This window comes from Castanea sativa, chromosome 1, assembly GCF_040712315.1.
Source record: "Castanea sativa cultivar Marrone di Chiusa Pesio chromosome 1, ASM4071231v1".
Classification (NCBI taxonomy): Eukaryota; Viridiplantae; Streptophyta; class Magnoliopsida; order Fagales; family Fagaceae; genus Castanea; species Castanea sativa.
In genome coordinates, this window is record NC_134013.1 from 6904963 (window position 1) to 6930874 (window position 25912).

Below are 25912 nucleotides of genomic sequence, written 5' to 3' on the forward strand. Positions count from 1 at the left end.
CCAAAGGCAAAACACTCTGTCATTTAAATATAAGCCACACAAGTCTATTAGAAAGAAAGTGATATATATATATATATATATATATATATAGAGAGAGAGAGAGAGAGAGAGAGAATATGACTCAGAGAAGCACTGGAGATTGTTTCAAACAAAAGAAAGAAAAAACGAAAATGGAAGTTCTTTATGTATAAGTGACATGATCTCCCATTTTACTAAAATATTGTCATTTGTTTAAAATTACCGAGGTAGATTTAAATAGAAACTAATTATTAATTTAACAATTTTAAACAAGTAGAGTTATTTAGTGAATTAGTAGATAAGTAACGTAGTCTATCAAAGTACGGTACAATTCCTCCGCATCCTTCGTAGGGCCTGCGATCAGTGTAGACCACACAATATCAATCATCATTTGTTTGAATATATATATATATATAGTGATTAGTTACTTTGACCCGACTCACACTGAAACCATGCCTAATTGGTAGTGGCTCTCTGCTAGCTCCAAAGGTTTATGATAGTGATTGACGTTATCCTGCTTGGGACTTAAAGCAATCACATTGGGGTCTCTTACTAGCTATTTCTTAAAGTAGAAAAATGATACCAATTTTTTTTTTTTTAAACTGAAATAAAGAAAAGCGGTAGTTTGAAAAGTAAGAAAAAATTAATAGAAAAAAAAAATATATATATATATATATATATTTTACTAAAGTGAAAAAATAAAGTATAAAATATTGGATATGATACAAGTGTTTAAAAAGTGATGGACTAAAATACAATAAATAAATAAATTTTTATCTTGAAACCAAATATATATATATATATATATATTAGAGAGACTAATTTAATTGCTCTTTATCTTAGAATCCTTTCTACTGTGTTGTCCATAAATTTATTTTTATTTTTATTTATTTATGATATACTAGCAAGTAGCAATCACAATCTTATCGTCAAAATTTTCTATGGACAATCAATTGTGCTTTTCACCATCTAATAATGGTGAAGAAAATAATGAAAAAATACAAAAGAGGGAAAAATTGAGGAGATATTTTCTTACATAATCTATAATCTATCAGTATCAGTCAGATAGGTGTTGTATATCTTATCTTATCTAGTTGTACGTCTATTATTTCTCATAACTTAAAAAAGACCCAAAATACACAAACAAAAGTTTTTTTTCTTTTGACAAACAAAAGCTTGAAACTCCTTAACCTCAACATTATATACTCTAATATGTCAAATATCATTTTATCATATTTCCATCCAAATGAATCATTTAGGTAGATTTGAAATTGTTTCTCAAAAAAAAAAAAAAAAGCACTCAAGTAGTGACCTACATGATCAACAAATGGAGGGCCAAGATGGTGGAAAGAAGCTATATAATGTAAGAGATCCTCCAGGGGAAGGATCATCTGAAATTTGTGGAAGAGGACACTGTAGCAGCCAAGAACTGAAATTGTAACCAAGTCTAAAGAAATATATTCAAGAACTACTCTCCTCGGACTTTGTCGAGGAGGGATTTCTTTGCACACAGCTTTATTTTCTTCGCTTCCCTACTATCCTTAATCTACTGTGTGCGTTGATCAATCCATTGAAGCCTAATTTTTAAGATCACTCTCTACAAATTTATTGTGTTGGGCTTTTTGGGCCTTAATCCAGTCTTTTCTTGGGCTTAGGACACAAAACTTGCCCTCACAATTGTCGCTGTCTGTGGGGAATTACTTGAGCTTTAGTAAGATCACCATTCAGCCATGGTAGGTTCGAGGCCTGACTGGGAAGAATCTATTGGTTCCCAATGTCAAGATCATTTCTTAACCTTGAGCAAAGAAGGAATTGGGAGGCTAGTGGGCATACCACACACACCAGTAAAAGCCAATCTTGAGGTAGGAGTCATGTCTCTCATGAGGAAAACACTAGGAGCCAATAACTGGAGATAGACTATTTGCGTAGGAGATTATGCTGCAAGTGACGCAGAGGAACTCCTTCGAATTTTGGCTATTCTTTTGATGATAATAGTGACAATAGCTACCGGCCTAGATCAAGGACTCTTCCCAGTGAGTTTTTTTCGTGTGATGAGGAGCATCATGGTAGGCAGAGAGGGAAAAGTCCGTCTCACAAAGCTTGGGCAACGATGCTATTGGTAGGGCTCTGAATCAGATTTCTAAGTCACCTTTCACCTGTAAGATTAAGGGAGGAAAACTTCATCGGCAGCTTACTCAACCAACGTTTACATTGTATAATGGAAAAATGGACCCTGAAGACGTATTCTGACAGACAGTTGGAGATGTTTAACAAAATAGATGGAAATTTCGATGACGTGGCTATAAGGACATTCAAGGTAGGCCTACCTGCCAAGCACGATTTGAGGAAATCTTTGACTGGAAAACCTATAGAGAGTGTGCGTTAGCTCATGGACCGTATTAACAAGTACAAGCGGGCCGAGGAAGATCAACAGTAAAGGAAAGGGAAAGCTAAGGTGGTCCTTTAGGATAAAAGGGATTTTAGGTCAAATCGATACAATAATAAATGTCCTCGGAGGGATTCTTTTCTAGTAACTTGGGTTTACCACTACTCAAGTGGTCAACACGGAGTTCCAAGAGCCAGTACATCAAATCTTGGAAAAAATTAAGAACGAACCATACTTTGAATGGCCAAATAAGATGGGAGGAGATCTCGTGAAGCGCAACCAAAGCCTTTATTGCCAATACCACTAGAAGCGAGGACACACCACAGAAGATTGCAGGACTTTGTGGAATCACCTAGAGCAATTGGTTTGAAAGGGAAAGTTAAAGGAATTCTTGTACCAACCCAGTGGACAGGGTGGCTAGGCAAGGTCAGGAGCTTAAAGAAATGCTTCTACAAGACCACCTTTGGATACAATCAGTGTCATCCTGGCTACCTCAGGGAGGACTGGTTCTCAGCCATCCAAGTTGATGTTTGTAGCTCGGCCTCCTACAGAGGACTCGCCCCTTAATTCGAAGAAGGTTAGAATAGAGGGCTGATTAGCTTTGAGCTTTTACGATGAGGACAAAATTAGGACCTTGTAGCCACACGATGATGCCCTGGTAGTTACTCTTAAGATTGGAATGTACGACGTTAAGAGGGTGTTGGTAGATTAGGGTAGCAGTGCTGAGATCATATACCCTGACCTGTATAAGGGGTTGAAGCTAAGGCTTGGGGACCTAGCCAGCTATGACTCCCCTCTGATAGGATTCGATGGGAAAATTGTTTTTCCAAAGGGCTAAATTTGGCTACCTGTTCAGACTAGGTTAGAGGTCGTGGAAATGAACTTCATCGTGGTAGACTCATTCTCCCCTTATACTACTATTGTGGTGATACCTTGGCTCCACGCCATGGGGTCCATGCCTTCCACCTTGCACTTAAAGGTGAAGTATCCACCAGGGGATTGGGTCGAGGAACTGGCGAGAAGCTAGTCTATGGCCAGGTAGTGCTTGGTGGCCGCAATCAGGCATTAGGCCAAAAGTGAGTCCTCAACTGCTGCTGGCTAGGGTTTATAGCAATCAAAGGTACCAATGTGGTTCGCAAACGTAGTAGTAGGAGAGGTAGAATGTGAGGAGCTAGAAAGAATTGTTGTTGGTGATGACGAGGGTAAGTTCTTCCAAATCGGAGTTCATTTGCTTCCCCAAGAAAAGGAGGAGCTAGTAATATTTCTTAGGAAAAATCTCGATGTGTTTTCATGGAGTGCTTATGAAACCCCTAGGGTGGATCCGAGCTTCATTTTCCATCACTTGAACATCAATCCATCCACTATCCCCAAGAAGCAACCACCTCGGTGATCATCTAAGGAACATTCTAATGCCATCAGGGAAGAAATGACCAAGCTCAAGTGGGTAGTGGCTATTAAAGAGGTGTTTTATCCTAAGTGGTTGGTCAATACAGTGGTGGTGAAGAAGAAAAGTGGGAAGTGGCAAGTATGTGTGGACTTCAAAGATTTAAATAAGGCCTGCCAAAAGGACCCTTTCCCCATGCCTCAGATAGACCAATTGGTGGACACAACTATGGGCCATCCTCAGATGAGCTTCCTAGATGCCTTTCAAGGGTACCATCAAATACCATTAGCTTTGGAAGATCAGGAAAGACAGCTTATGTTCCACCTACTAGAAACTACCATTACAAGGTGATGCCCTTTGGGCAGAAGAATGCAGGGTCTACTTACTAGAGAATGATGACTAGGATGTTCGATTCACAATTTGGCAAAAATATTGAGGTTTATATAGATGATATGGTGGTAAAAAGTAAGGTAGTATCTGAGCAAGTGGGTGACCTTGGGAGCATCTTTGAAATACTCAGGGGGCATAGACTGCGCCTCAATGCTTCCAAGTGTTCGTTTGGCGTTGGCTTGGGTAAAGTTTTAGGCTACATGGTCACTCATCATGGAATTGACGTCAACCCTGATCAGATCAAGGCAATTAATAGTTTGCAGACTCCTTAGAATCCCAAAGAGGTCCAGAAGTTGACAGGGATGACTACTACTCTAAACCGATTCTCTCTCAGTCAGCAAACAAGTGTAGGCCTTTCTTTCATTTCTTGCATAAATGGAAGGGATTTGAATGGACCGAAGTGTGTGCTCGGGCCTTCTAGCAACTGAAGGAATACCTTTCTTGGCCACCCATTATGTCCAGGCTCGAGGAAGAGGAGGTCCTATTCGCTTACGTTGTAGTGGCCTCCCACATGGTGAGCTTAGTACTAATATGAGATGACAACAGATTACAGAGACCAGCCTATTATGTGAGCAAGTCATTGCAAGTGGCAGAGGTTTGTTACCTACCACTAGAGAAGGCCATTATGGCGGAGGTGCATGCTACACGCAAGATCCCTTACTATTTCTAAGCCCATATGGTTGTGGTTTTAGCTCAACTTCCTCTTTAATCCCTACTTCAGAAAGTTGATTACACGGGAAGGATCGCCAAATGAGGGACGATCCTAGGGGCTTTTGACATTAAGTATATGCCTCATACCTCTGTTAAAGGCCAAGTCCTCACAGATTTAGTGGCTGAGTTTGCTGAAAGCCCATGGGAAGAGGAGGGAGAAAAGCAGAACATGGATGGAAAATCAGTTGGGATAGTGTCCTTGCAAGAACCTTTTACTTGAAAGGTATATGTTGATGGTACAGCCAATCAAAAGGGATCGGGAGTGAGGCTAGTTATGACATCTCTTGAGAAGATCACTATTGAGAAATTCTTGAGGTTGGTCTTTTTGGCCACAAACAATGAGGCCGAGTATGAGGCTTTCTTGGTTGGAATGGATATGGTTCCAAAAGTGGGAAGAAAAATAATTGAGGATTTTTCAGATTCAAGGTTGGTTGTTGGCTAGGTAAATGATGAATTGGAAGTCAAGGACCTGATGATGCAAGGGTATTTGAGTCAAGTTAAGCACTTGCAGTCAGGGTTCAAGTCCTTCGCCTTACAGCAGATCCCTAGGAGCAGAAACACGAATGTAGACTCTCTTGCCACTCTCGCAACCTCCTTGGTGCAGAGCTTACCTCGGGTTATCTTGGTTGAGGATTTATGTAAACCCATTGATTCAAAGAGGGAAAAGGCTCAGATTCATCAGGTTAGGGTGGGGCCTAGTTGGATGGATTCTACTGTGTTGTTCCTTAAAGACAACATCTTGCCCGAGGAAAAGGTGGAGGCCGACAATGTGCGGAGAAAAGCTCCTCAGTTTTGGTTGTCCGAGAATCATAAGTTGTACAAGCGCTCTTTTTATGGATCATATTTGCTTTGCATCCACCCCAACGCAATGGAACCACTCCTAGAAGAGCTACATGTGGGGATTTGTGGGAGCCATACGGGAGGCAGGTCTTTGTCTCACAGGGCATTCACCTAGGGATATTGGTGGCAAATATGCAAAGGGAAGCACAAGCATACATGAGGAAGTGTGACCAATGCTATAAATTTGCTCCACACATTCATCAACCAGGGGGTGTGCTTAACCCTCTGTCTAGTCCCTGGCCTTTTGCCCAATAAGGCCTAGATATCATAGGGTTGTTCCCTAAAGTAGCAGGGAATAGGAGATAGCTTTTGGTCGGCACTGACTACTTCACCAAATGGGTTGAGGCGGAGCCGTTGGCGAATATTAGGGATGTTGATGCCAAGAGGTTTATATGGAGGAATATCGTCACTCGATTTAGGATTCCACACACCCTCATTTCGGACAATGGACTTAAGAAGAGGTTGGATGATGCAAAGGGTAAATGGGTAAAAAAGCTGCCACATGTTCTTTGGACATATTGGACTACCCTTCGTAGGTCCACAAGAGAGACACCCTTTTCAATTACTTATGGGGTCAAGGTTGTGATTCCCCTTGAGACTGGGTTCCCAACGCTGAAGACAATCTTATTCACTCCAGACAGCAATGACAACTTACTAGGAAAGAGCCTGGATTTAGTTGAAGAACAGAGAGAAAATGTCATGGTTCAATTGGCATACTATCAGCAAAAGCTCAAAAAGGGGTATGACTTCGGTGTGAAGTTGAGGCCATTAGCCCCTATGGACCTAGTGCTGAGGAAGGTGGTGGGTATTGCAAAAAACCTGGAATGGGAACAGTTAGGGCCCAATTGGGAAGGGTCATACCATATCACCTCGGTAGCTGGTATATGTGCATACTTCATAAAAGATTTAAGCGAAAATATTGTACCATGCCCCTGAAATGTAAATAACTTGCGAAAGTATTATTATTAATGAATGGCAATTCTGCCATGTTTTTGTTAGAATTATGTGTCATCTTGGTTACTTGCTTGAATATTAAATAGAACCTTAGTCATGTCTGGCTTCTCGGACCACATAGTTTGGGTAAATTAATATTCTTGGTTATTTTCTGGAATATTAAATAGAACCTTGGTCATGCCTAGCTCCTCGGGCCACATACCTTGGGTAAATTAATATTCTTGGTTATTTGCTTGAATTTTAAACAGAACTTTGGTTATGCCTGGCTCCTCAGACCACATACTTCGGAAAAATTACTATTCTTGGTTTTTTGCTTAAGTGTTAAACAGAACCTTGGTTATGCTTGGTTCCTCAGACCACATGCCTTGGGTAAATTAATACTCTCCATTACTTGCTCAAATATTAAACAGAACCTTAGTTATGCGCTCCTCGGACCACATACCTTAGGTAAATTAATATTCTTGGTTATTTGCATAAGTGTTAAACAGAACTTTGGTTATGCTGGTTCCTCGGACCACATGCCTTGGGCAAATTAATAATCGCCATTACTTCCCTGCATATTAAACAAAACCTTGGTCATGTCTGGCTTCTCAGATCACATACCTTGGGTAAATTAATTTTCTTCACTATCTGTTCAAGTGTTAAACAAAACTTTGGTTATGTCCGGTTCCTTGGATCACATGCCTTGGGTAAATTAGCATTTCTTTAATCATGAGAATACCCAGCAAGACCTCTACCATGCCTAGTCTCTCGGACCACATGCCTAGAGTAAAATAGCACTTCGCGATTTCACCAAGGATGGGGCCTTGGCCTATGCATCCTCTGGAAAAACTAAGGACTCACCCTAGGTTTTGATCAATACACACCAAATATACTATATAATAAAAGTTAGGTATTGCAAACCACGATTGGATTTAGTAATTTTTTTTATATATAAGATAAAAATTCTACTCTAGCCTAGTCTAAGTAACTATCCTCTCTTTACACCAAGTGACATGCAAAAATGCAATAAAATCACAAACATATTGTTTTAAGTAAAACTCTACCAACAATTTTTTTGAAATTTACAATACTATTTTGATTAAAACTAAATATGAAGATTTTCAAAAGGTTTTATTCATTATTTATTTTCAATGGTGAAAGCTAATTTGTCTATTTTACCATCTCACTTTACAATACATTGAATATCAAATGTACTAATTTTTTTATCACCTTATTTAAAATAATACAAACAACTCATTAAAATAATAGGAAAAAGAGAGAATTTGAGTATTTTTAAAGGAAAAGCTATAATCTTAAGAAAATATTGTACTTTATTTTTAACAACTTTCTACAATCAATTGGTATTTATACCAATTTACTGTAGTTGCAAAATATTTAGCTTTAACATTCAAACACTACGGAGTGTTGTATATATTATAATTAAATATTTCATAGTATAGATAAAACATGGAACTGGTTTTTTTTTTTTTGTTCTCTTAAGTACACTTTGGCTTGGAACTGATGAAGTGTACAGAATGTTGTATATATAGGTTTATACATGGATATGTTGTAATAATGATGTTTGAGTTTGGAGAATAATGTTTCATAAAGTTATTAAAGTGAAAATTTAAGTTCTGGAATTTTCTAAGTGAAAATTCGAAATACAGCATTTTTGATCGGTCAAAATTTTGGCTCAATTGATCGAAATAGTAAGAAAAAATCCTAGAGTTTCTGGATGTCTTGATCACTGTTCAATTCCTGTTCGAACAATCGAAAAGAGCACTCGATCGATCAAAAGTAATTTTTGACCGATCGAAAATCATAAAACAAGATTTTTTTGCAGAATTTTCTAGTGACTATTCAGAAATGTTGAAGAGGTTTCAAGCCTTGTTAATGGTTTTATGAAATGTTTTAACTCTCCATACATGTCTTTTGATGAAATATAATCCTATGGGTATAAATAGAGGCTTATGTTCACTTGAAAATTGTAAGTTTGAGAGAAACACAAGAAATCCTATGGTCATTCTCCAAAATTGCTATATGTAGAACCCAACATCTTGGTTGTATTTTGGGAACAAATTTACGATAACTCTTTAACAACAAAAGTGTGAGGGGGCAAATATTTTCTAAGGAAAACGATATAGTGCCTCCAAGTTATCTATTTTCTGTTTGTCTTTTGTGTTAATTTTGCTCTTCCTTACTTTGTGTAATATCCCTAGCACAGAATTCCAAACTAGGTAGTTAAATAGGATAAGGTTAGGTTAATATTTTTTTTGAGTAAACAGTAATACTTATTAGAACACACACGAAAATAATAATAATAATGTTTTAAACTGGGTTTATAATACATTACATAACCAGGGTACAACTACAAAATGACCTAATTTTTATAGTTGTAGACTGGAGTTATAAATGCAAGATACTAGACACACACAACCAATGTGGGATAAACTTCCCTATTTTCTTTTTTTGAGTAACCTTAAGTCACCTTGATAGCATAATGGTACCAAAATAAAAGCTAATCCATAAAATACCCTGAATAGCTAAATATTTGTCTATAAAAGCTTACACATTTCATTAGAAAGATATCCATATATAGGACTCCAGCAACCTTAATTAGCCTAAAATGGATTTTATTTCACCTTCCCTATATTCTGCCGTAGCTGGACTTATTGCTATAATTCTTTTCTCCCACTATCTTCTAAAGAGGTCAAGAGTTGGCTTTGCCAAAATAGTAGCTATTGCTCCTGGTGCATGGCCTATAATTGGTCACCTCCCTCTATTAGGGGGAACGACTTTGGGAACCCTGGCTGACAAGTACGGACCACTTATTACTATCAAGCTTGGATTGCACCCAGCTTTGGTGGTGAGCAGTTGGGAAATGGCAAAAAAGTGCTTCACCACCAATGACTTGGCCGTGCCATCGCGACGCAATTTAGTAGCCGTAAAACACATGGGCTATAACTATGCCATGTTTGGATTTACACCCCATGGTCCCAATTGGTGTGAATTGCATAAAATAATCAATAATGTAGAATTAGTAATGCAGTTACACATGCCTTAGCCTAAAGAGCAAAACATTCTTTTCCTTCATTTTTTCTGAATTTTAGTTTTTCGAATAAAAAGTAGCATCCAAGTTTCTTTCTCAAAAAAAAAAAAAAGGGAGAGAGAAGAAATTGACAGGTATCTAACCAGAGGCAAAACACTGTCATTTATATATAAGCCACACAAGTCTATTAGAAAGAAAATGATATATCATGGAATAATATTTATATAGAACAAGAAGAGGACTCAAAAAAGCACTAGAGATTATTTCAAACAAAAGAAAGAAATAACGAAAATGGATGCCCACATACAGTATGGACTTTGTAGGGCCGACGATTAGTGCAAACTGCAGAGCCCACATTCTGTAATTATATATATATATATATATATATATATATATATATATATATATATATATATATATATATATACCCACATACACGCAGGGGCATAGCCAGAAATTTTTGGTTGGAGGTCGAGATAATATTATCATATTGATTTTCAATTTAAGAAAAATACAAAGTATGACATATATACATATATACATGCCTTCCTGCATTAGTTTTAGAAAAAAAAAAATGAAATCTAACCAAAATTAAACTACATTTACAAGAAATAATATTTATAGAGTAAAATAAATAGCAGTTAAATTCAACCAAATTAGACTACTATGCTCAAAAATAAATCCAAAATCAATTTCATTCATCTCAACTAAATTCAAAATCAATTTTATTCCTACTAATAATCTAATACTGTATCCTCACAGTCTCTCTACTCTCTAATGATAATTCCCACACCAGTACAACATAGGTCTTTGAATAGCTATGGGATATGGCGTCACTCAAGAGATATGACTAACATATCTTAGAGAATGAAAGGAAAAGTCAAAAAGATAAAAAGTAGGAATTTTGGATGGGGCATTTTTATGGCTACGTATTGGAGGAGGGGCAAAGTTTTTCTCATAGGGAGGCCAGCTCTTAAATGAGAAAGTGTGAGACCTATTTCTTTTTACTATTATAGAGGTTTTAAAAAATTTAGAGGGGGGGGGGGATTTTTGGGGGGCCAAAGCATAGCGTGCCTCCGCCCCTGATATATATATATATATATATATATTGATTAGTTACTTTGATTCGACTCTCACTGAAATGGTGAAACCATGCCTGATTGGTAGGGAATCACCGCCCCAGCATCCAAAGGTTTAGAAAAAATTCAAAATGAAAAAACAAAAATGATTGGACATGTTGAAAATTTTATTTTGAGAGCTAGTAATTTGTGTCTGGTACTAATTTTTATAAGGCAATTGTTAATAAACTATATTAGAAATTTTTTCATACAATTTTTATGAGAAATATAAAATGTTGTTAACAAAATGAATTATTTTCTCATTTTCCTATAAAATATTTCTAAAAAATAATTTTTAAACCAATGCACTTAGAATATTGTTTAACATATCCATAAGTAATTTATCTACTCTTATTTGTCTCCTGCAACAATTGTAGAAATTCACATACAGGAAAAAAAAATCATATGTAAAACAAGATTTATGATTGTGATTGACGTTATCATGCTCAGTGGCGGTTCTATGAATTTTTCTTAGGGCAGTCACTAAAAAAATTAAACTATACAAAATCTAATAAAGATATAATTGGGATGTATGTCACACACAAAAAAAAAGCACAAATAAATGAAGTATTACTATTTCTTTCTACTAACAAAGAGAATGTTGTAGATGTAGCATTACTCTTATTTTTGTTGTGAAATGAATTTTTGTTGTTGATGTAACATTACTCTTATTTTTGTTGGACTAATTTTTATTGTTGTTATTTTTTATCATTATTATTATTATTATTATTATTATTATTATTATCACACCCCGAACCCAACTATAGAGATAAGCACGTGACAATCGCTGCACACTTATAAAGTAAGAACCATACAAGTGTGCAAGGCCTTCTTAGAAACTAAAATTTATCCTAAAAAATTAAATCAAATAAATCCAAAATACCTCAACAATTTCTTTATGAATAGATCTCCAATAATTTAATAGGAACAAAATCCAAACCTCATGTACATAATGCCAACCGGCCAGTAAATATAAACCTATTAGAAGACCATCCAATTCCAAAATCTCTAAGCTTCTTTTCCTGCTCACAACACAACATCAAAACTCCCAAAACTTGTTATTCTTCCCAATCTGAAGCTGGAGGGGAAAAAGGGGGGTGAGTTGACAACTCAATAAGTAACCAAAGTCCTAATAAGTTCTATCAAGCAATAGATCTGTAAAGTATAAGGTGCAATATGAGTTTTCAAAAGTTATAATATACTATGGGTTTTAAAAAATAACTAAGAAGTTTCATAATCTTAAAATAATAAGTTGCAAATAGATCACATACTCTAATCTTACAGATATATCATAGAGGGTTTAGAAAGTAGTCAGTTTTCTATATATCAAAAACTATAACTTACAATAGGTTCCAAAAATACATAAGCAGTTTTTAATGACTCAAAATAGTTCAAATACTTAATATTTGCAAAATCACATATGTAGTTTTAAGGACTCGATATAGTTCAAATATTCAAACGTAATTCATATTCTTAACAATCTTATGACTATGGTCACGCTATATCCCCGTGACTGGGCATCAGAGTACCAATGAATAAACCCCCATTGGTTGGGTATCAAAGTACCAATGAATAACCCCCATTGGTTTGGGTATTAGAATACCAATGAATTACCCCCATTGTTTTGGTAGCTTACTGCTCCTTGGTGGAATCCTTATAAGCAAGGGGGAGTTGAACAGCATCATAGACCACACCTTCAGTTATTTTGGTTAGCTGTCCAGTGGCCTCAGCTTGTTTAATCTTGTCGAACTGAGGTCCAGTGGAGGGAAGAGCTTCAACTGAGCCGTCCTTGCCAGCATCTGCTCCCTGGGAAGCAGCATCAGTCTTGGGGATAGATGGGGTAGAGGCTCGAATGGCTAGAGGGTAGTAGACATTTTCTGTCCTCCAAAGGGAAGAAGAGGCATTAACCCCAACCTGGGTGAGGGCCTCATTCCATACTAGGAGGCAATAATGCCTACATACCTCTGAGACCTGCAATCTGAGGTTTTCCTCGGTCTCAGCCACCCTAGCCTCATATCCATTTTGCTCAGCTCGGTCTATTGCTTTCTCGGCTTCCCCTTTTGCTTTCTCAGCTTCCTCCTTGGCTTTGTTGCCCTCTTCCTTTGCCTTTTCAGACTCCCTCAGACTCTTCTAAAGGTCCCTAATTAAATTTTTTACTGTAGAGTAATCCTCATTGGCCTGGCGGAGCTGTAGCTATTGGGTCTTGGCTTGCCTTTCAACTAGGTTCAAAGCTGCCTCAGCGCTTATTTTGTCGCTCTCTGCCTTGTTCAGCTTGGCAGTGACCTCTTGAAGCTTCTTTTCCGCCAATTCAAAGGTCTTCTGGGCATTATTGCACCTAGCTTCCTCATCCTTAAGTGTTCTATGAGAGTTGATAACAATCTCTTTAGCCCTATAAGCAGATTGGACAGCTTATTTGCAATAACAAAAATGAATAAAGGGATATAGTCAAATCAAAAAACCTAAGTACAAAAGAAAATGAGATGAATAAAAGTTCAATGGGAATCCTACCATAGCAAGTTCCTTCTTTAATGTTATAAAGACATCTTGCTTCCTCATCTACCTCAGCTCTGTCATGTCCTCAAGCAGTAGAAGAGCTTGTTCTAATGTGTTTGCCACATAGGCAGCCATTCCTGCGTCAGAACTCCTAATGGAGGCATCGGCAGTAACCTCATGATCGTCCATGATCATTGGTGGAGCCCAAATTGGGGCAGAAACAGGTGCCTGGATCCCAGTCCTTTTTTCTAGCCTCGTCTGTGTTGTGCGAGCCTGTTTAACTCCCTTTTTGGGCTCCATGTCCTTGGGAAGGAGTTTTTTCCCTCCCTCAATCACGCCTTTTCCCTTAGGCTGATCCCTCTTTCTCTTATGATCAGCCTGACCAACGCGTTGGGGTTGAATAGGTGGAGGAGGAAAGAGTTTAGGCTGAGAAGACTTCTCTGGCTCTCTATCCTTGGTTTGGGGAAGTTTGGTCTGAGCAGCCTTTTTGAGCTCTTGACTCCCCACCTGAGACTCCATTATGTCTTTGAGGCTCTGCTTGGGTTTTTGTTGAATTCCCATTGTATCAGAGCTGGTAGTTTCTCCTTGTGGATGACTTGCTGGTTTTGAAGATGAAGTGACGAGGTCACCAGCTGGGCTTTCCAGAGAAGTGGGTTGGTTGAAAACTTCAAATTCGTCCTCAGAATCTGAAACTTCAACAATTTCTTCCTCTTCCATCATGATGGGTTAAGAAGAGGTTTCCTTACCGGTTGTGTGTTAGGACAGAAAAGAAATTAGAGGGATACCGTCAGGGATAGGTTGTGTGACAAGGGTGCCTTGAGGAATAGGAACACCCTCAGAGAGAAATAACCCTCAGCAGCAACACTTATCCAGTGCAAGCGTGGGTCTTTTGCTCTAATCACACACTTCGACGCCTGGAAAGATTTGGAGATGGGATTGTAGTCGAGGATCAAGTGTGCTGTTCAGAGTTGGTTATCGGTATGCACGAACACTTCTACCTTCAATATTTCATCCAATTTTTCATGGTTGACAAGGTCGAAGTGGCGGATAGCTGCGCGTTGGTCTGCAAAATCACCCAGGAAAACAAAATTAAATCGAGCAAATATTTCTATATAGACTTAAGTTAAAGAAAAAGAAGAAAGGGTGATTATAAGTAGTTTATCTAAACCCAGAGCCTCACTTAGTTCGCCTTCCCTTGTTGGACAAGGGAGACCATCGTACCAATCCCCAAATATAATTAGAAAGTCTTTTGTTAGACCCTTGTTGGAGTCAGGGAGGCATTGGATGAGTCCAACCTTGGGATACCTAGATTTTAAGTAATATCCCTGCCTCTTTAGGTGGTGAAGATTGTAAATCCAATTAATGTCATGATGGGTGAGTCCCAAACCCATCTTTTCATTGAGTGCATCTACAGAACCTAAAATCCTAAACATGTTTGGGGCGCACTGGGTAGGAGCTAACCTAAAAGCTCTAAGGTAATCTCTAGTGACCGTCCCCATCAGGATTTTCATCCTTCCCTCTATGAAAGTGATCATCGGGATTACTACTTCTCTCTCTCACCTTTTCTCATGCCATTCCCCATCCTTACAGTACTTAATGAATACCCTAGGTGGAATCCTATACAAGGCTTTGAACTGTTCTATTTTTTCCTCGGAATCTACTAAGGAGGTGAATCTACCCATTTTTGCAAAAAGATTGAAGGTATGGAAAAATAAGGAAAGAGCAAAGTGAGCCAAGGAGAAAAGTATGTAGAAAAGAGAAAAGTATGCGAAGAAATAACTTACGCTAAGAAGAAAAACCACCTCGGGTTAATTCTTGGTAATTGTGAGGGCACATGTAGACTGAGAGAGTTTGCATGTTCGTTGTATGAATGTTGAAGTGAGAAAGATGATTTAATTTGATGATATTTATATCAAAGAGGATTTGTAAGTGGGAAAACTCTGGCTTGTGTCCTTATACAATCCTCAGCCGTTGCATGTGCATCACATCGTAGAACATGAGGAGAAAAAAGCCATAAGAATTTAATATGGAAGTGCCTCGTATGCCGAAATGTCAGGAACGTGCAATGGGTAGTTCAAGGGACACCTTCACTGTTAAAGATGATGTATGACGAACACAAGATCAGAGTGACAAATATCGAGATCCTCTTTTCCTCTTGAGATGGTAGGAATGAGAATCTCGATGGGCTATTGTAGGGTCAATGGGCCCACGAGTATGTATTGGGCTAGAGGCCTAAATCCGAGGACACTAAATGGTCCGAGGATATAGGAATATCGACTCAAGAAGCAGTGTTGATGGATAGATGGGGGTGATTGGAATTTACCAATCAGCACCTGGTGAATTAGTGAAGAAAGAAAAATAAGTAAATAAAGGGGAAAGAGATTGACGAGAAATAGTGAAAAAGGAAAAATAGAGTGGAAAGAGAGATAGAGATCGAGAATCAATGGGATAGAGAGAGTGAAGAAAAAAGAAAGGGATAAAATTGAATGGGGTGGTGGTAAGTTGAATGTGTGGTGGGGATAAAGTGAGGAAAAATAAAAATGGAAGTGGGTTGGATTGAATGGTGGAAAATAAATTGGGGGGAAAAATAATTAAAAACAAAAAAGAGAGAGAAGGAAAAGTATTTCAATTATAAGTATGTAATGGATATTAATAAAAACAATATTTTATTTTGGGATTGTATGTAATGAATATTAATTATAATGAATTTTTATTTTTATTTGTAAAATATATTTGTAGGGTCAATGGGCCCACGAGTATGTATTGGGACAGAGGCCTAAATCCGAGGACACCAAATTGTCCGAGGATGTGAGAATATCAACTCAAGATGCAGTGTTGATGGATAAAGAGGCAGAATTTGATCATAGGCATACTGGAAGTTGGTTCGAGGAGGATTCCCTCTTTAGCTAGATAAAGCCGAGGTAGGAAAGGGTTGTCTAACATCCAAAAGCAATGTTCTAGGAGATCCTACATATGATGACATTCATGGTGGGTGTACAGGATAAGAATAATGGTTATGAAATATCCAAGATAAAGCTGCTACCACTGTATTAAATGCTCTGCATCTAAACATCTACCTGCATTAATGGGGAAGTGATGCCTAAGTATCAAGTTTTAGCTTTATAGCTACCTCCAAAGACTTCAGGGATGGGTTGATGGGACAAATATCCAAACCGGTAATCTGATCCATACGTGGAAGATGGAGTAAGGAAGAAGGATGATATAAAAGGAAGAAAAGACTTTCAGGAAGGGAGGATCGAAGAAAAAGAACGAGAACAAATATTGCAGACATTAAGATCAATATTTGTAACCTGTCTTTAAGAAAGAGAAATATAGGATCCAACCTCCTCAGCTTGAGTCTGAGGACAATTTTTGTTATAAAGACTATCCTATTTATATGATGTTGCGATCTAGCCCATCATCTTTGTTATTTAACATCACTAGAACCTAGGTTTCAAGCCCACTCTCTACAAATTCATTGTATTGGGCTTTTTGGGCCCATCCCACTCTTATTCTTGGGTTTGGGTGCAAATTGTGTCCTTACAATATTTATAAGAAACAATTAATTCTTTTTGTCACTACACTAAAAAAAAAGGGGGCTTTAGCCGCGTTTCAAAAATGCAGCTATAGGACAATAGTCGCGTTTCTATAGCCGCTTTTTTAAACGCGGCTTTATCCATGCAATAATAACCCCCTGCGTGGACCTATAACTGCGTTTTTCCACCCCCTGAAGGCTAAGATCTATAGCTGCGTTTTGTAAAAAACGCAGCTATAGACCCTTTTTAGGTTGCGTTTAAAATGCAACTATAGTTACAGTTTTGGCTGCGTTTCAAAAACGCGGCTAAAGCCTCCTACGGTTGCGTTTTTAAAATGCAGCTATAGGTTTTTTTTTTTTTTTATTTATAAATTCTGGGTTTTTTTTTCCCCAAAAAATTCAAAATTCAAAATTTCTCAAATGCTCAAAATTAAACACAAACCCAAAAAATTCAAAATCAAACACAACATACTCATAATACAAACACACCCTAAAAATTCAAAATCGAATACAACATACTCATAATACAAACATACCTAGAAAATTCAAAATCAAACATAACATACTAACAATACAAACACAACTTGCTCCAAAATATAAGAACACAAACCCGTGAATCTCCTCTCATTCAAAAAAACCAACCCCAATCTAACACTAAATCCATTCAAAGAACACAAGTACAAGCTCAGAAACACAAATGAACAAGCTCAAGATCACAAACCCATTTAAACATAAGCACAATATCAACAACACAATAGCACAAATTCAAGCACAAATTCAAAATTTTCAGCATTTGCTCCATTTTCTTACTAACTAAACATAAAATAACCAAAAAAAAAAAAAAAAACTAGATCTATAGACAAATTAGTGTGCTTGGGATGAAGAAAAAAAGAAAGAAAGAAAAGAAGAAGAAGAAGTAGCTGCAAAGAAACAAAGAAAAAAAAAAAGAGTTGTGCTAGAGTGAAGAAGGAAGGAAAAAAAAAAAAAAAAAACCTGTCGTGACTTGCAGAAGAAAGGAACAAAAAAAGAAAGAAAGAAAAAAGAAGCAGGAACTCCAAAGAAAAAAAAAAGAGTTACGTTGGAGTGAAGAAGGAAGAAAGAAAAAGGAAAAAAAGAAAAGAAAAAAGAAGAACCTGAAGAGTTAGTGAAGAAGGAAGAAAGAAAAGGAAAAAAAAAAAAAAGAAGGAAAGAAAGAAGAACCTGAGGAGTTGTGTTGAGTGAAGAATGAAGAAAGAAAAAAAAAAAAAAAAAAAGAGAAAAGGAAGAAAAGATGAAAGTGGGGGGCATGTGGGAAGCTTAAGAAAAACTTTTTTTTTATTTTATTTGGTGTTAAATATAGTTGCGTTTTTCAAAAACACTGCCAAAGGGGGACCTATAGCCGCGTTTTTTAAAAACACAGCTATAGGCCCCCCTTACAAAATTTATTCGTCTAGAGGACCCATAGGTGCATTTTTAAAAAATGCGGCTATAGATAGTCTATAGATGCATTTTAAAATGCAGCTATAGGTCCCACTTTTTAAAAAATTTATTCAGTTGAAGCTTCGTTTTAAAACGCAGCCAAAGGAGGACCTATAGCCATGTTTTTTAAAAACGCAGCTATAGGTCCCCCTTTAAAAATATCAAAATTTATTCGGCTGGAGGACCCATAGTTGGGTTTTTGAAAAACGCGGCTATAGATAGTCTATAGCTACGTTTTAAAACGTAGCCAAAGGGGGACCTATAGCTGCGTTTTTTAAAACGTAGCTAAAGGGGGACCTATAGCTGCGTTTTTGAAAAATGCAGCTATAGGTCCCCCTTTAAAAAAATTTATTCTACTAAAGGCTATAGATAACCTATAGCTGCGTTTTAAAACGTAGCTATAGCTAAAACAAGCTCCTCCTTCTGGTAATGTTTCTGATAATATTTTGATCAATTTAATTGATAATCAACTTTCCCTTGTTAAACATGTAATGCCTCCAAAATGGTTTACGAAAGTCAAAATTGTGGTTCTGCATGATTTACCGCTTTACTTTCAATTACATTTGCCGTGAATTATTGTTATATTGTTGTGCTTCCTCCTTCTGCGTTGTCATCCTTCCCCCTTTATGATATCAAAGCCATTCTTTCCTTGGCCACTAGTAGTGTTGTTGCGTCCTTCATATTCTGTCTGTATCCACCTGACCTTGTGATACTTCGTTATTGTGTTCCTTCTTACCGTCGTTGGCGCCACCGTAGTTGTAAAGTGAAGTCCCAAATCCGAACAGTAAGGCTCGTGAAGCCGAGAGAGTGTGAAGGCATGAGAGGAATAGGGTTGGTTACGGTATGTGTTATGAAATGCAATGGTTGTGAGAAAAACATGATAATTGAGTGCTATAACTAGGGTAGTTATGGATAGGCTGTGGAGATCCAACTCCTTTGTTAGCTACAGGACTGATTGTCCTCCTGATATTGTGAATGAAGAAGACCACACTGTAGAAGAAAGTGAGTACCCTGATTTCTGAAAATGGAATATCCCTAAGGTCTCTACTAAATCTGTTTATGAACTCAGCTAGTCTGAAAATAATGTTTTCTTTGAATATAGAGTTAGAAATGTTGAACAAACTTTTTCTATCTCTAGATCTCATGAAAAATGTTGTTTGTTTTCCAGAAAAAACATTAATGATTTCATGACTAAGAAACTCAAATATTTACATATTGGACTTGTTCAAGTTGCTATTAAACCTTTGACTAGAAAAGGTATTAATACCTCTGTTCTCATGTGTTTACGAGATGCTAGATTTAAAAGATTTAATGATAGCATTCTTGTTATGATTACTGCTTCTTTGTATGATGGTCCTATTTTCTTTGATTTTTATCTTGATCTTGCTCTTGCTCTTGCTCTAGATGATCTTAATATTATTAAAGCTTTGACTTTGAATAAATTGACATCTGGTTATGACATGGATGAAGGTAGTAAACCTTTTATTCTTATTTACCGTATTTATTATCGATTACTTGATTCCCAGTTAACTCCTCATGCTAGCGGAAGACAACTTGCAAGTAAGACTATGTTAATTCAATGTTCCACTCCTGATGCTAAGATCCAAGTCCCCAAAATGATTCAATGGCAAAATATAACTCTTCCCAAAGAATGGACTTTGGAACGTGAATCTCCACCTGTTAAACCTGTTTTTGATAAACTTGATCTTACTAATATTCAACAATATGCTGATGGTACTGTAAAAATTTTTTTTGGTGAAAATAAACATTTGAGGATCAACGAAGGAAGACATTCCTTTGCTGGATCTAAAATTTTTGCTAAAAGAGATCATGAGATTGATGAGTTTTTGAAAAAGAATTTTGAAAAACTTGATTTAAGGCTAAAAGGAGTTGCAAGCAACAACTCCTAAGTTAGCATGCTTTTTATTCTACTAAGGCTGAATCTCCCTCTAATATTAGCAGAAATGCTAATGAAGAAGAAGATGATGCAAAATCTGATGCTTTTTCTGGATCTGATTTTTCACCTATTGAAACTTCTATTTCCCAAAGTCAATTAAGAGTGATAAATCTTGTGAATAAAGATTTTGAAATTGATATGGTTGCTTTGTATGATGAATTTATTTCTGCCAAAAACAGAAGTAAAAGAAAGTATTACCCAAGTACTTTTGCTCAGTTCGTAAAAGACAGAGTTAAAAGGAAATGGAAAGGAAAAACTGAATTTGATGGGAAAACATATTTTGTTTTTTTATTACCTTGAAAATTATTATGTTTCAAAAAATGAATTTCACACTAATCATTTAAATGTAATAAGAAAATCAAATTTTGTTAAGGAAAACAAAACCGTTGTTTGGTCTAGTCATCCTCCCCTTGAAACTGTTTAGATAACTCACCAAAATACTGAAGTGAAGGCTTCCCCCTTCAAAATTGCTGATGATAAAACTCCTATTATTAGTATTATTGAACAAAACAATTTTACTAATGAATCCTTGCATGTTATTGGTCAACAACTGGATCGTATTGAAGAAAATATTGTTGAGAAAACTGCTATCTCAAAACCTGAGAGACCTTTGATTAATCTACCCAGTCAAAGAGAAAAAATGAATTTTAAAACCTCTCAAAGTAAGACTATAGTTGTGTTTTAAAACGCAACTATAGGTTAGCTATAGCTACGTTTTTAAAAAATGCAGCTATAGGCCGCATTTTTTGAGTCTTACTAATAAAATAGTCATACAAATAAAATTGGTTGAATGTGAGAAAATGCATTCTACAGAATCTACACTTCTTCAAATTTATTAAACATAATCATTTTTTAATAAAAGTTTCGGCAAAATACCTTACACAATTTTTTAGAATAACACATGGCGAGGATACATCATTCAAAATGCATTATGTTGAAGCATTTTTAAGGAATGCATCACGGCCTGATTCTTTTGAAATATATCTATACTAGAAGGAAAATGTTAAAAGTAGTACATGTTTTACTATATAAAATTTATAAGCTGTTGAGATAATAAATCTAATTAATAGATTTCAATCACCTAATAACTAAATATTTGAATTGCCTATTATTTATAACTGATGACACAAGGATTTATAAGCTTAATGTAAAAAAAAACTTGTATTACATTTATCACTACTCATAGAAGTTACCTAAAATAAAAACAGACCACACAAACAAAATGTCCTTAATGTTAAAGAAAAATCCTAAATCCCTTCCATGTTTATGTTTGAATTAAAATAAATGATTACTAAGCAATAACAATATATATATGGGAACAAAAATTTCAGCAAGCATCAATAGAAACACAATCACATAAGAACACCCAATTTTATGTGGAAAAAACCCTCGGTGTAGAGTAAAAAACCATGGGTAGCTCCGAAAATTATCCACTGTAAATTTAAAATTACAATTTTGCCAAACTAGAGTCCACAATAAATTTGATATACAATAAATAAATCTCAATGAGTAAAATACAATGTCACCACAAAACCAATAGCAAAGATCTTCCCTTTGAACTCTTCAACTCTCTATAATTGCCCAAAAACATCCAAGAGAACTTCACAAATTTATCTTACTTATGCAGCTTGAGCATAGCTTTAAAAAAGAAAAATGTCTTAATTTTCTTTTTCACTCTCACACGCTCTCATTGTATTTTCTCTCCGTTTCTTTCAAAATACACCTCTCAAAACTCTCTGTGTCTTGCTCTCAATATTTTGTTCTGTTGCAAAAGCGGAAAGTTTAATACCAATTTGTTGAGAATAGTGGATACATAAATATCTATTTGTTGTGTGTATCCAAATAATAGTGGGTTTATGCAAAATAGAAATAGAAAGATAAAAGAAACAATCACGCGGGAACATAAAAATTTACGTGGTTTGGCTTATGGCTTACATCCACGGGCCAAGCTCTCACTCACCAAAAGCTTGACTAAAGAAACTTGGAAATCCCTATAACAAAGTCATGCCTTAGAAATCTATACAAAATATCAAAGAATGGAAAAACCTACTCTAATATTGCGGCACTCATAACACTAAACAATAGCCGCATAACTAGTGTATATATAACTAGAGATGTGGGCCTCTTGTCGTTGAGTACAATACAAACTCCACCTAAGTGCAGGAATAGAACCAAATTCAAACGTAGGGGGCTGAAGTTTTTTGTTGAAATATTTTAAAAAATTGGAATATCAATACTAGAGGGTTAACAAAATTGTATATTAGTATTAATTTATTAATTATTATTTGTAGTAAATTGATGTGTCCTAATACTTTCAGAGTGTAACTAATGTATAGATGAAGCAATCAATATGTGGCATAGGTGATGTCTCTATGCCTATGAGGGTGGAGTCATTTGAGAGGGGCATAGAGCTCTCAAGTGAGAGGGATAAATTTTGTAAAAGTTATTGGGTTTTTGTGATTTTTTTTTTGTTAGGATTTGTAATTGATTTGTTGTTATTGTTTTTACTTAGACCGAATTTATGATTTGTCAAAAAAATTTCTTATTATTTGAATATGTGCATTTTTTTTTATATAGATTTTTATTGTAATCTATTTGTTGGATTTCTTAGTTTAGTTTGTAAATTTTTTGAAAAAGGGGCAAGTGTATAAATTTAGGATCCAGAATTAAATTTTTTCTTTCTTTTTTTTTTTGGTTAGTATACATACTAGTATTCTTTTTTCTTTTTCAAAAGTTGATGGGGGCCATGCACCCTCTGCCTTGAGTAGTTTCGTCCCTGCCTAAGTGGAATTGCTTAAGTCAGCAAACATAGTACTAGCTTGCAAGATAAGCTCATTTAGAGCTTTGATAAGGTGTGGGCTGGACCCATGGGGCTATGATGCACCAAACAATGAATAGGTAAACACAAAGGGTTCTCACAAAAGGTATCCAGAGGAGTCCCTGCAACTTTATCCTAAAATGGATTTTCTTCTACCTTTCCTAAATTCTGCTACCATAACTGGAATTTTAGCCATAATTCTTTTCTCCTACTATCTTCTCAAGAGGTCCAGAGTTGGCCTAGCCAAAACAGCACCAATTCCTGCTGGTGCATGGCCCGTAATTGGTCACCTTCCTCTGTTGGGAGCAACTCAGACTCCCCACATCACTTTGGGAGCCATGGCCGACAAGTATGGACCACTTTTTACAATCAAGCTTGGATTGCGCCCTGCTTTGGTGTTGAGCAGTTGGGAGATGGCTAAGGAGTGCTTTACCACCAATGACCTGGCCGTGTCCTCGCGGCCCAAACTAGTTGCCATAAAACACTTGTCCTATAACTACGCTGTGTTTGGCTTTGCACCCCATGGTTCCTATTGGCGTGAATTGCGTAAAATAACCACTTTAGAGCTACTATCTAATCGTCGGCTTGAGATGCTTTCCCACATTAGAGTGTCCGAAGTTGAGAACGATATTAAAGATTTATACAAACTTTGGATCAAGAAAAAGAACGGGTCAGGTTTGATTTTGGTGGAGTTGAAGCAATGGTTTGGGGATATGAACCTCAACGTGATTCTTAGGATGATTGTTGGAAAGAGGTACTTTGGTACCAGTGATGGGGTTAATGAAGAAGAGGCACGGCGTTGCCAAAAGGCCTTGGGGGACTTCTTTCATCTTTTGGGGTTGTTTGTGGTGTCCGATGCTATTCCTTTTCTTGGGTGGTTAGATTTGGGTGGACATGAAAAGGCCATGAAGAAAGCTGCAAAGGAATTGGATGGAATTCTTGGGGAATGGTTGGAAGAGCATAAGCGAAAGAGAGCTTCTTCTGAGAATAAAGGGGAGGAAGATTTCATGGATATAATGCTCTCTGTCCTTAATGGTGCTGAGCTTGAAGGTTTCGATGCTGATACAATCAACAAAGCCACATGTTTGGTACGTTTTCTCTTTTCACTTCTTCATGGATTTTTGCTCAAGGGGCCTGCTTGAACATGTACCAAGCAAGGCGGCTCTCAAATGCAGGGCATACCAAAAATAATCATCTCAAAACTGACTTTTTAAGACTTAAGTGTCGTTTAGAGTAGAACTAATAGTACGAAAAGGTGTAGTGATATCCTTAAATAATAATAACAAAAATTAATTAAATAGTAAAAAAAAGCTTGCATTTTAAGCCAACGCAGGTCGCTGGCTGCCCAATCCTTTACTCATCTTTACAAATGATTAGTCATTTGCACTTGGTATGTTTCGCTAGAAAACCTTCACTTCTATACCGTAGGCTACTATACGACATTTTCTTAAATTGTGGATGAATAGTTTATTTTATTTTTTTATTTAAGGTCTTGCACTTTTAAAAACAAAGTGTATAGCAAATATCACCATATATGTATATAGTAAAATCCAACCATGTAATGTCTTACTTCAATGTAACAATTTGCCGTGTTACACTGTTACAGTATTCTGTATTGCCTCGTGTATATAATTATGCTTCTTTGCTTTTCCTTACAAGCTAAAGCTCCAAAACATAGGACATTTTTTTGCATTAGAGTTGCATTCTAACAAAGGTATGCACTTTGCAGGGTATGATTACTGGAGGCAGTGACACTAGCACAGTTACTCTAACTTGGACAATAGCGTTATTGCTAAACAACCGCCATGTGTTGAAGAAGGCCCAAGATGAGCTTGATGTCCAAGTGGGCAGGGAAAGAATTGTAAACGAATCAGACATCAGTAAGCTAGTCTATCTCCAAGCTATAGTTAAAGAGACATTACGTTTGTATCCCGCAGGTCGACTAGCAGGACCACGTGAATTCACTGAAAATTGCATTATAGGTGGTTACCATGTTCCAAAAGGCACTCGATTAATCACAAACGTATGGAAAATTCAAACAGATCCACGCATATGGTCAGACCCATTAGAGTTCAAGCCCGAAAGATTTCTCACCACCCACAAGAATGTTGATGTTAGGGGTCAAAATTTCGAATTGCTCCCATTTGGAAGTGGTAGAAGAGCATGTCCTGGAATATCTTTTGCCCTTCAAATGGTACAGTTAGCATTGGCTAGTTTTCTACACATGTATGATATCTCAATTCCCTCGGATGCAAAGGTTGATATGACTGAGACAGTTGGTCTCACAAACAACAAAGCCACCCCACTTGAAGTTCTCATCAAACCTCGCCTACACCTTCAAAGCTTTATGAATTAAAGACTGTCTAATATACAATTCATGTGCAGGTCTAAGAATTGTGATTTGATCAAAATTTGCCATGATTTGTCTGTAATTTGTTAGTGGGCGTGTCATGTTGCAGGACACTATGAGTTTGCTATTGTGAAATGGGAATAACAATGCCTAAAAATTGGGAGAAAATGGTTATTTCTCCACCTTCATTATGTTGGGTTATTCAGACATAAATAGATTTGAATTTTGTCAATCTCATCCTCCAAAGAGAAATTTTGTCATAAGAAATTGAAATTTCTATATATAATTGAAATTTCTATACACCATAAAATGTTGAATCTTGGGCTGAAATGCACGAAAAAATAATTAACTGTGATCATGTTGTTTTTCAATTAAATTAAGTTAGCACTATCATACAATATGTTGTAACATAATCTAACACAAACTAAGAAGATTTTTCTCAAAAAAAGAAAAAGTTTTGTTTTTGTTT

General features: G+C 36.6%; 2 protein-coding genes across 2 annotated transcripts; both read left to right on the forward strand.

Annotated features, from left to right (window-relative positions):
* The first annotated feature begins 4183 nt into the window (after positions 1–4183).
* On the forward strand, positions 4184–6665 carry LOC142640683 (uncharacterized). Its single transcript, XM_075814926.1, has 4 exons — positions 4184–4423; positions 5113–5277; positions 5332–5816; positions 6266–6665. The coding sequence occupies exons 1-4, from the start codon at positions 4184–4186 to the stop codon at positions 6663–6665; spliced, it is 1290 nt and encodes a 429-aa protein (XP_075671041.1).
* Positions 6666–23103: 16438 nt separating this feature from the next.
* On the forward strand, positions 23104–25634 carry LOC142622015 (strychnine-10-hydroxylase-like). Its single transcript, XM_075795423.1, has 2 exons — positions 23104–24181; positions 24823–25634. The coding sequence occupies exons 1-2, from the start codon at positions 23234–23236 to the stop codon at positions 25447–25449; spliced, it is 1575 nt and encodes a 524-aa protein (XP_075651538.1). The 5' UTR covers positions 23104–23233; the 3' UTR covers positions 25450–25634.
* The last annotated feature ends 278 nt before the right edge of the window (positions 25635–25912 follow it).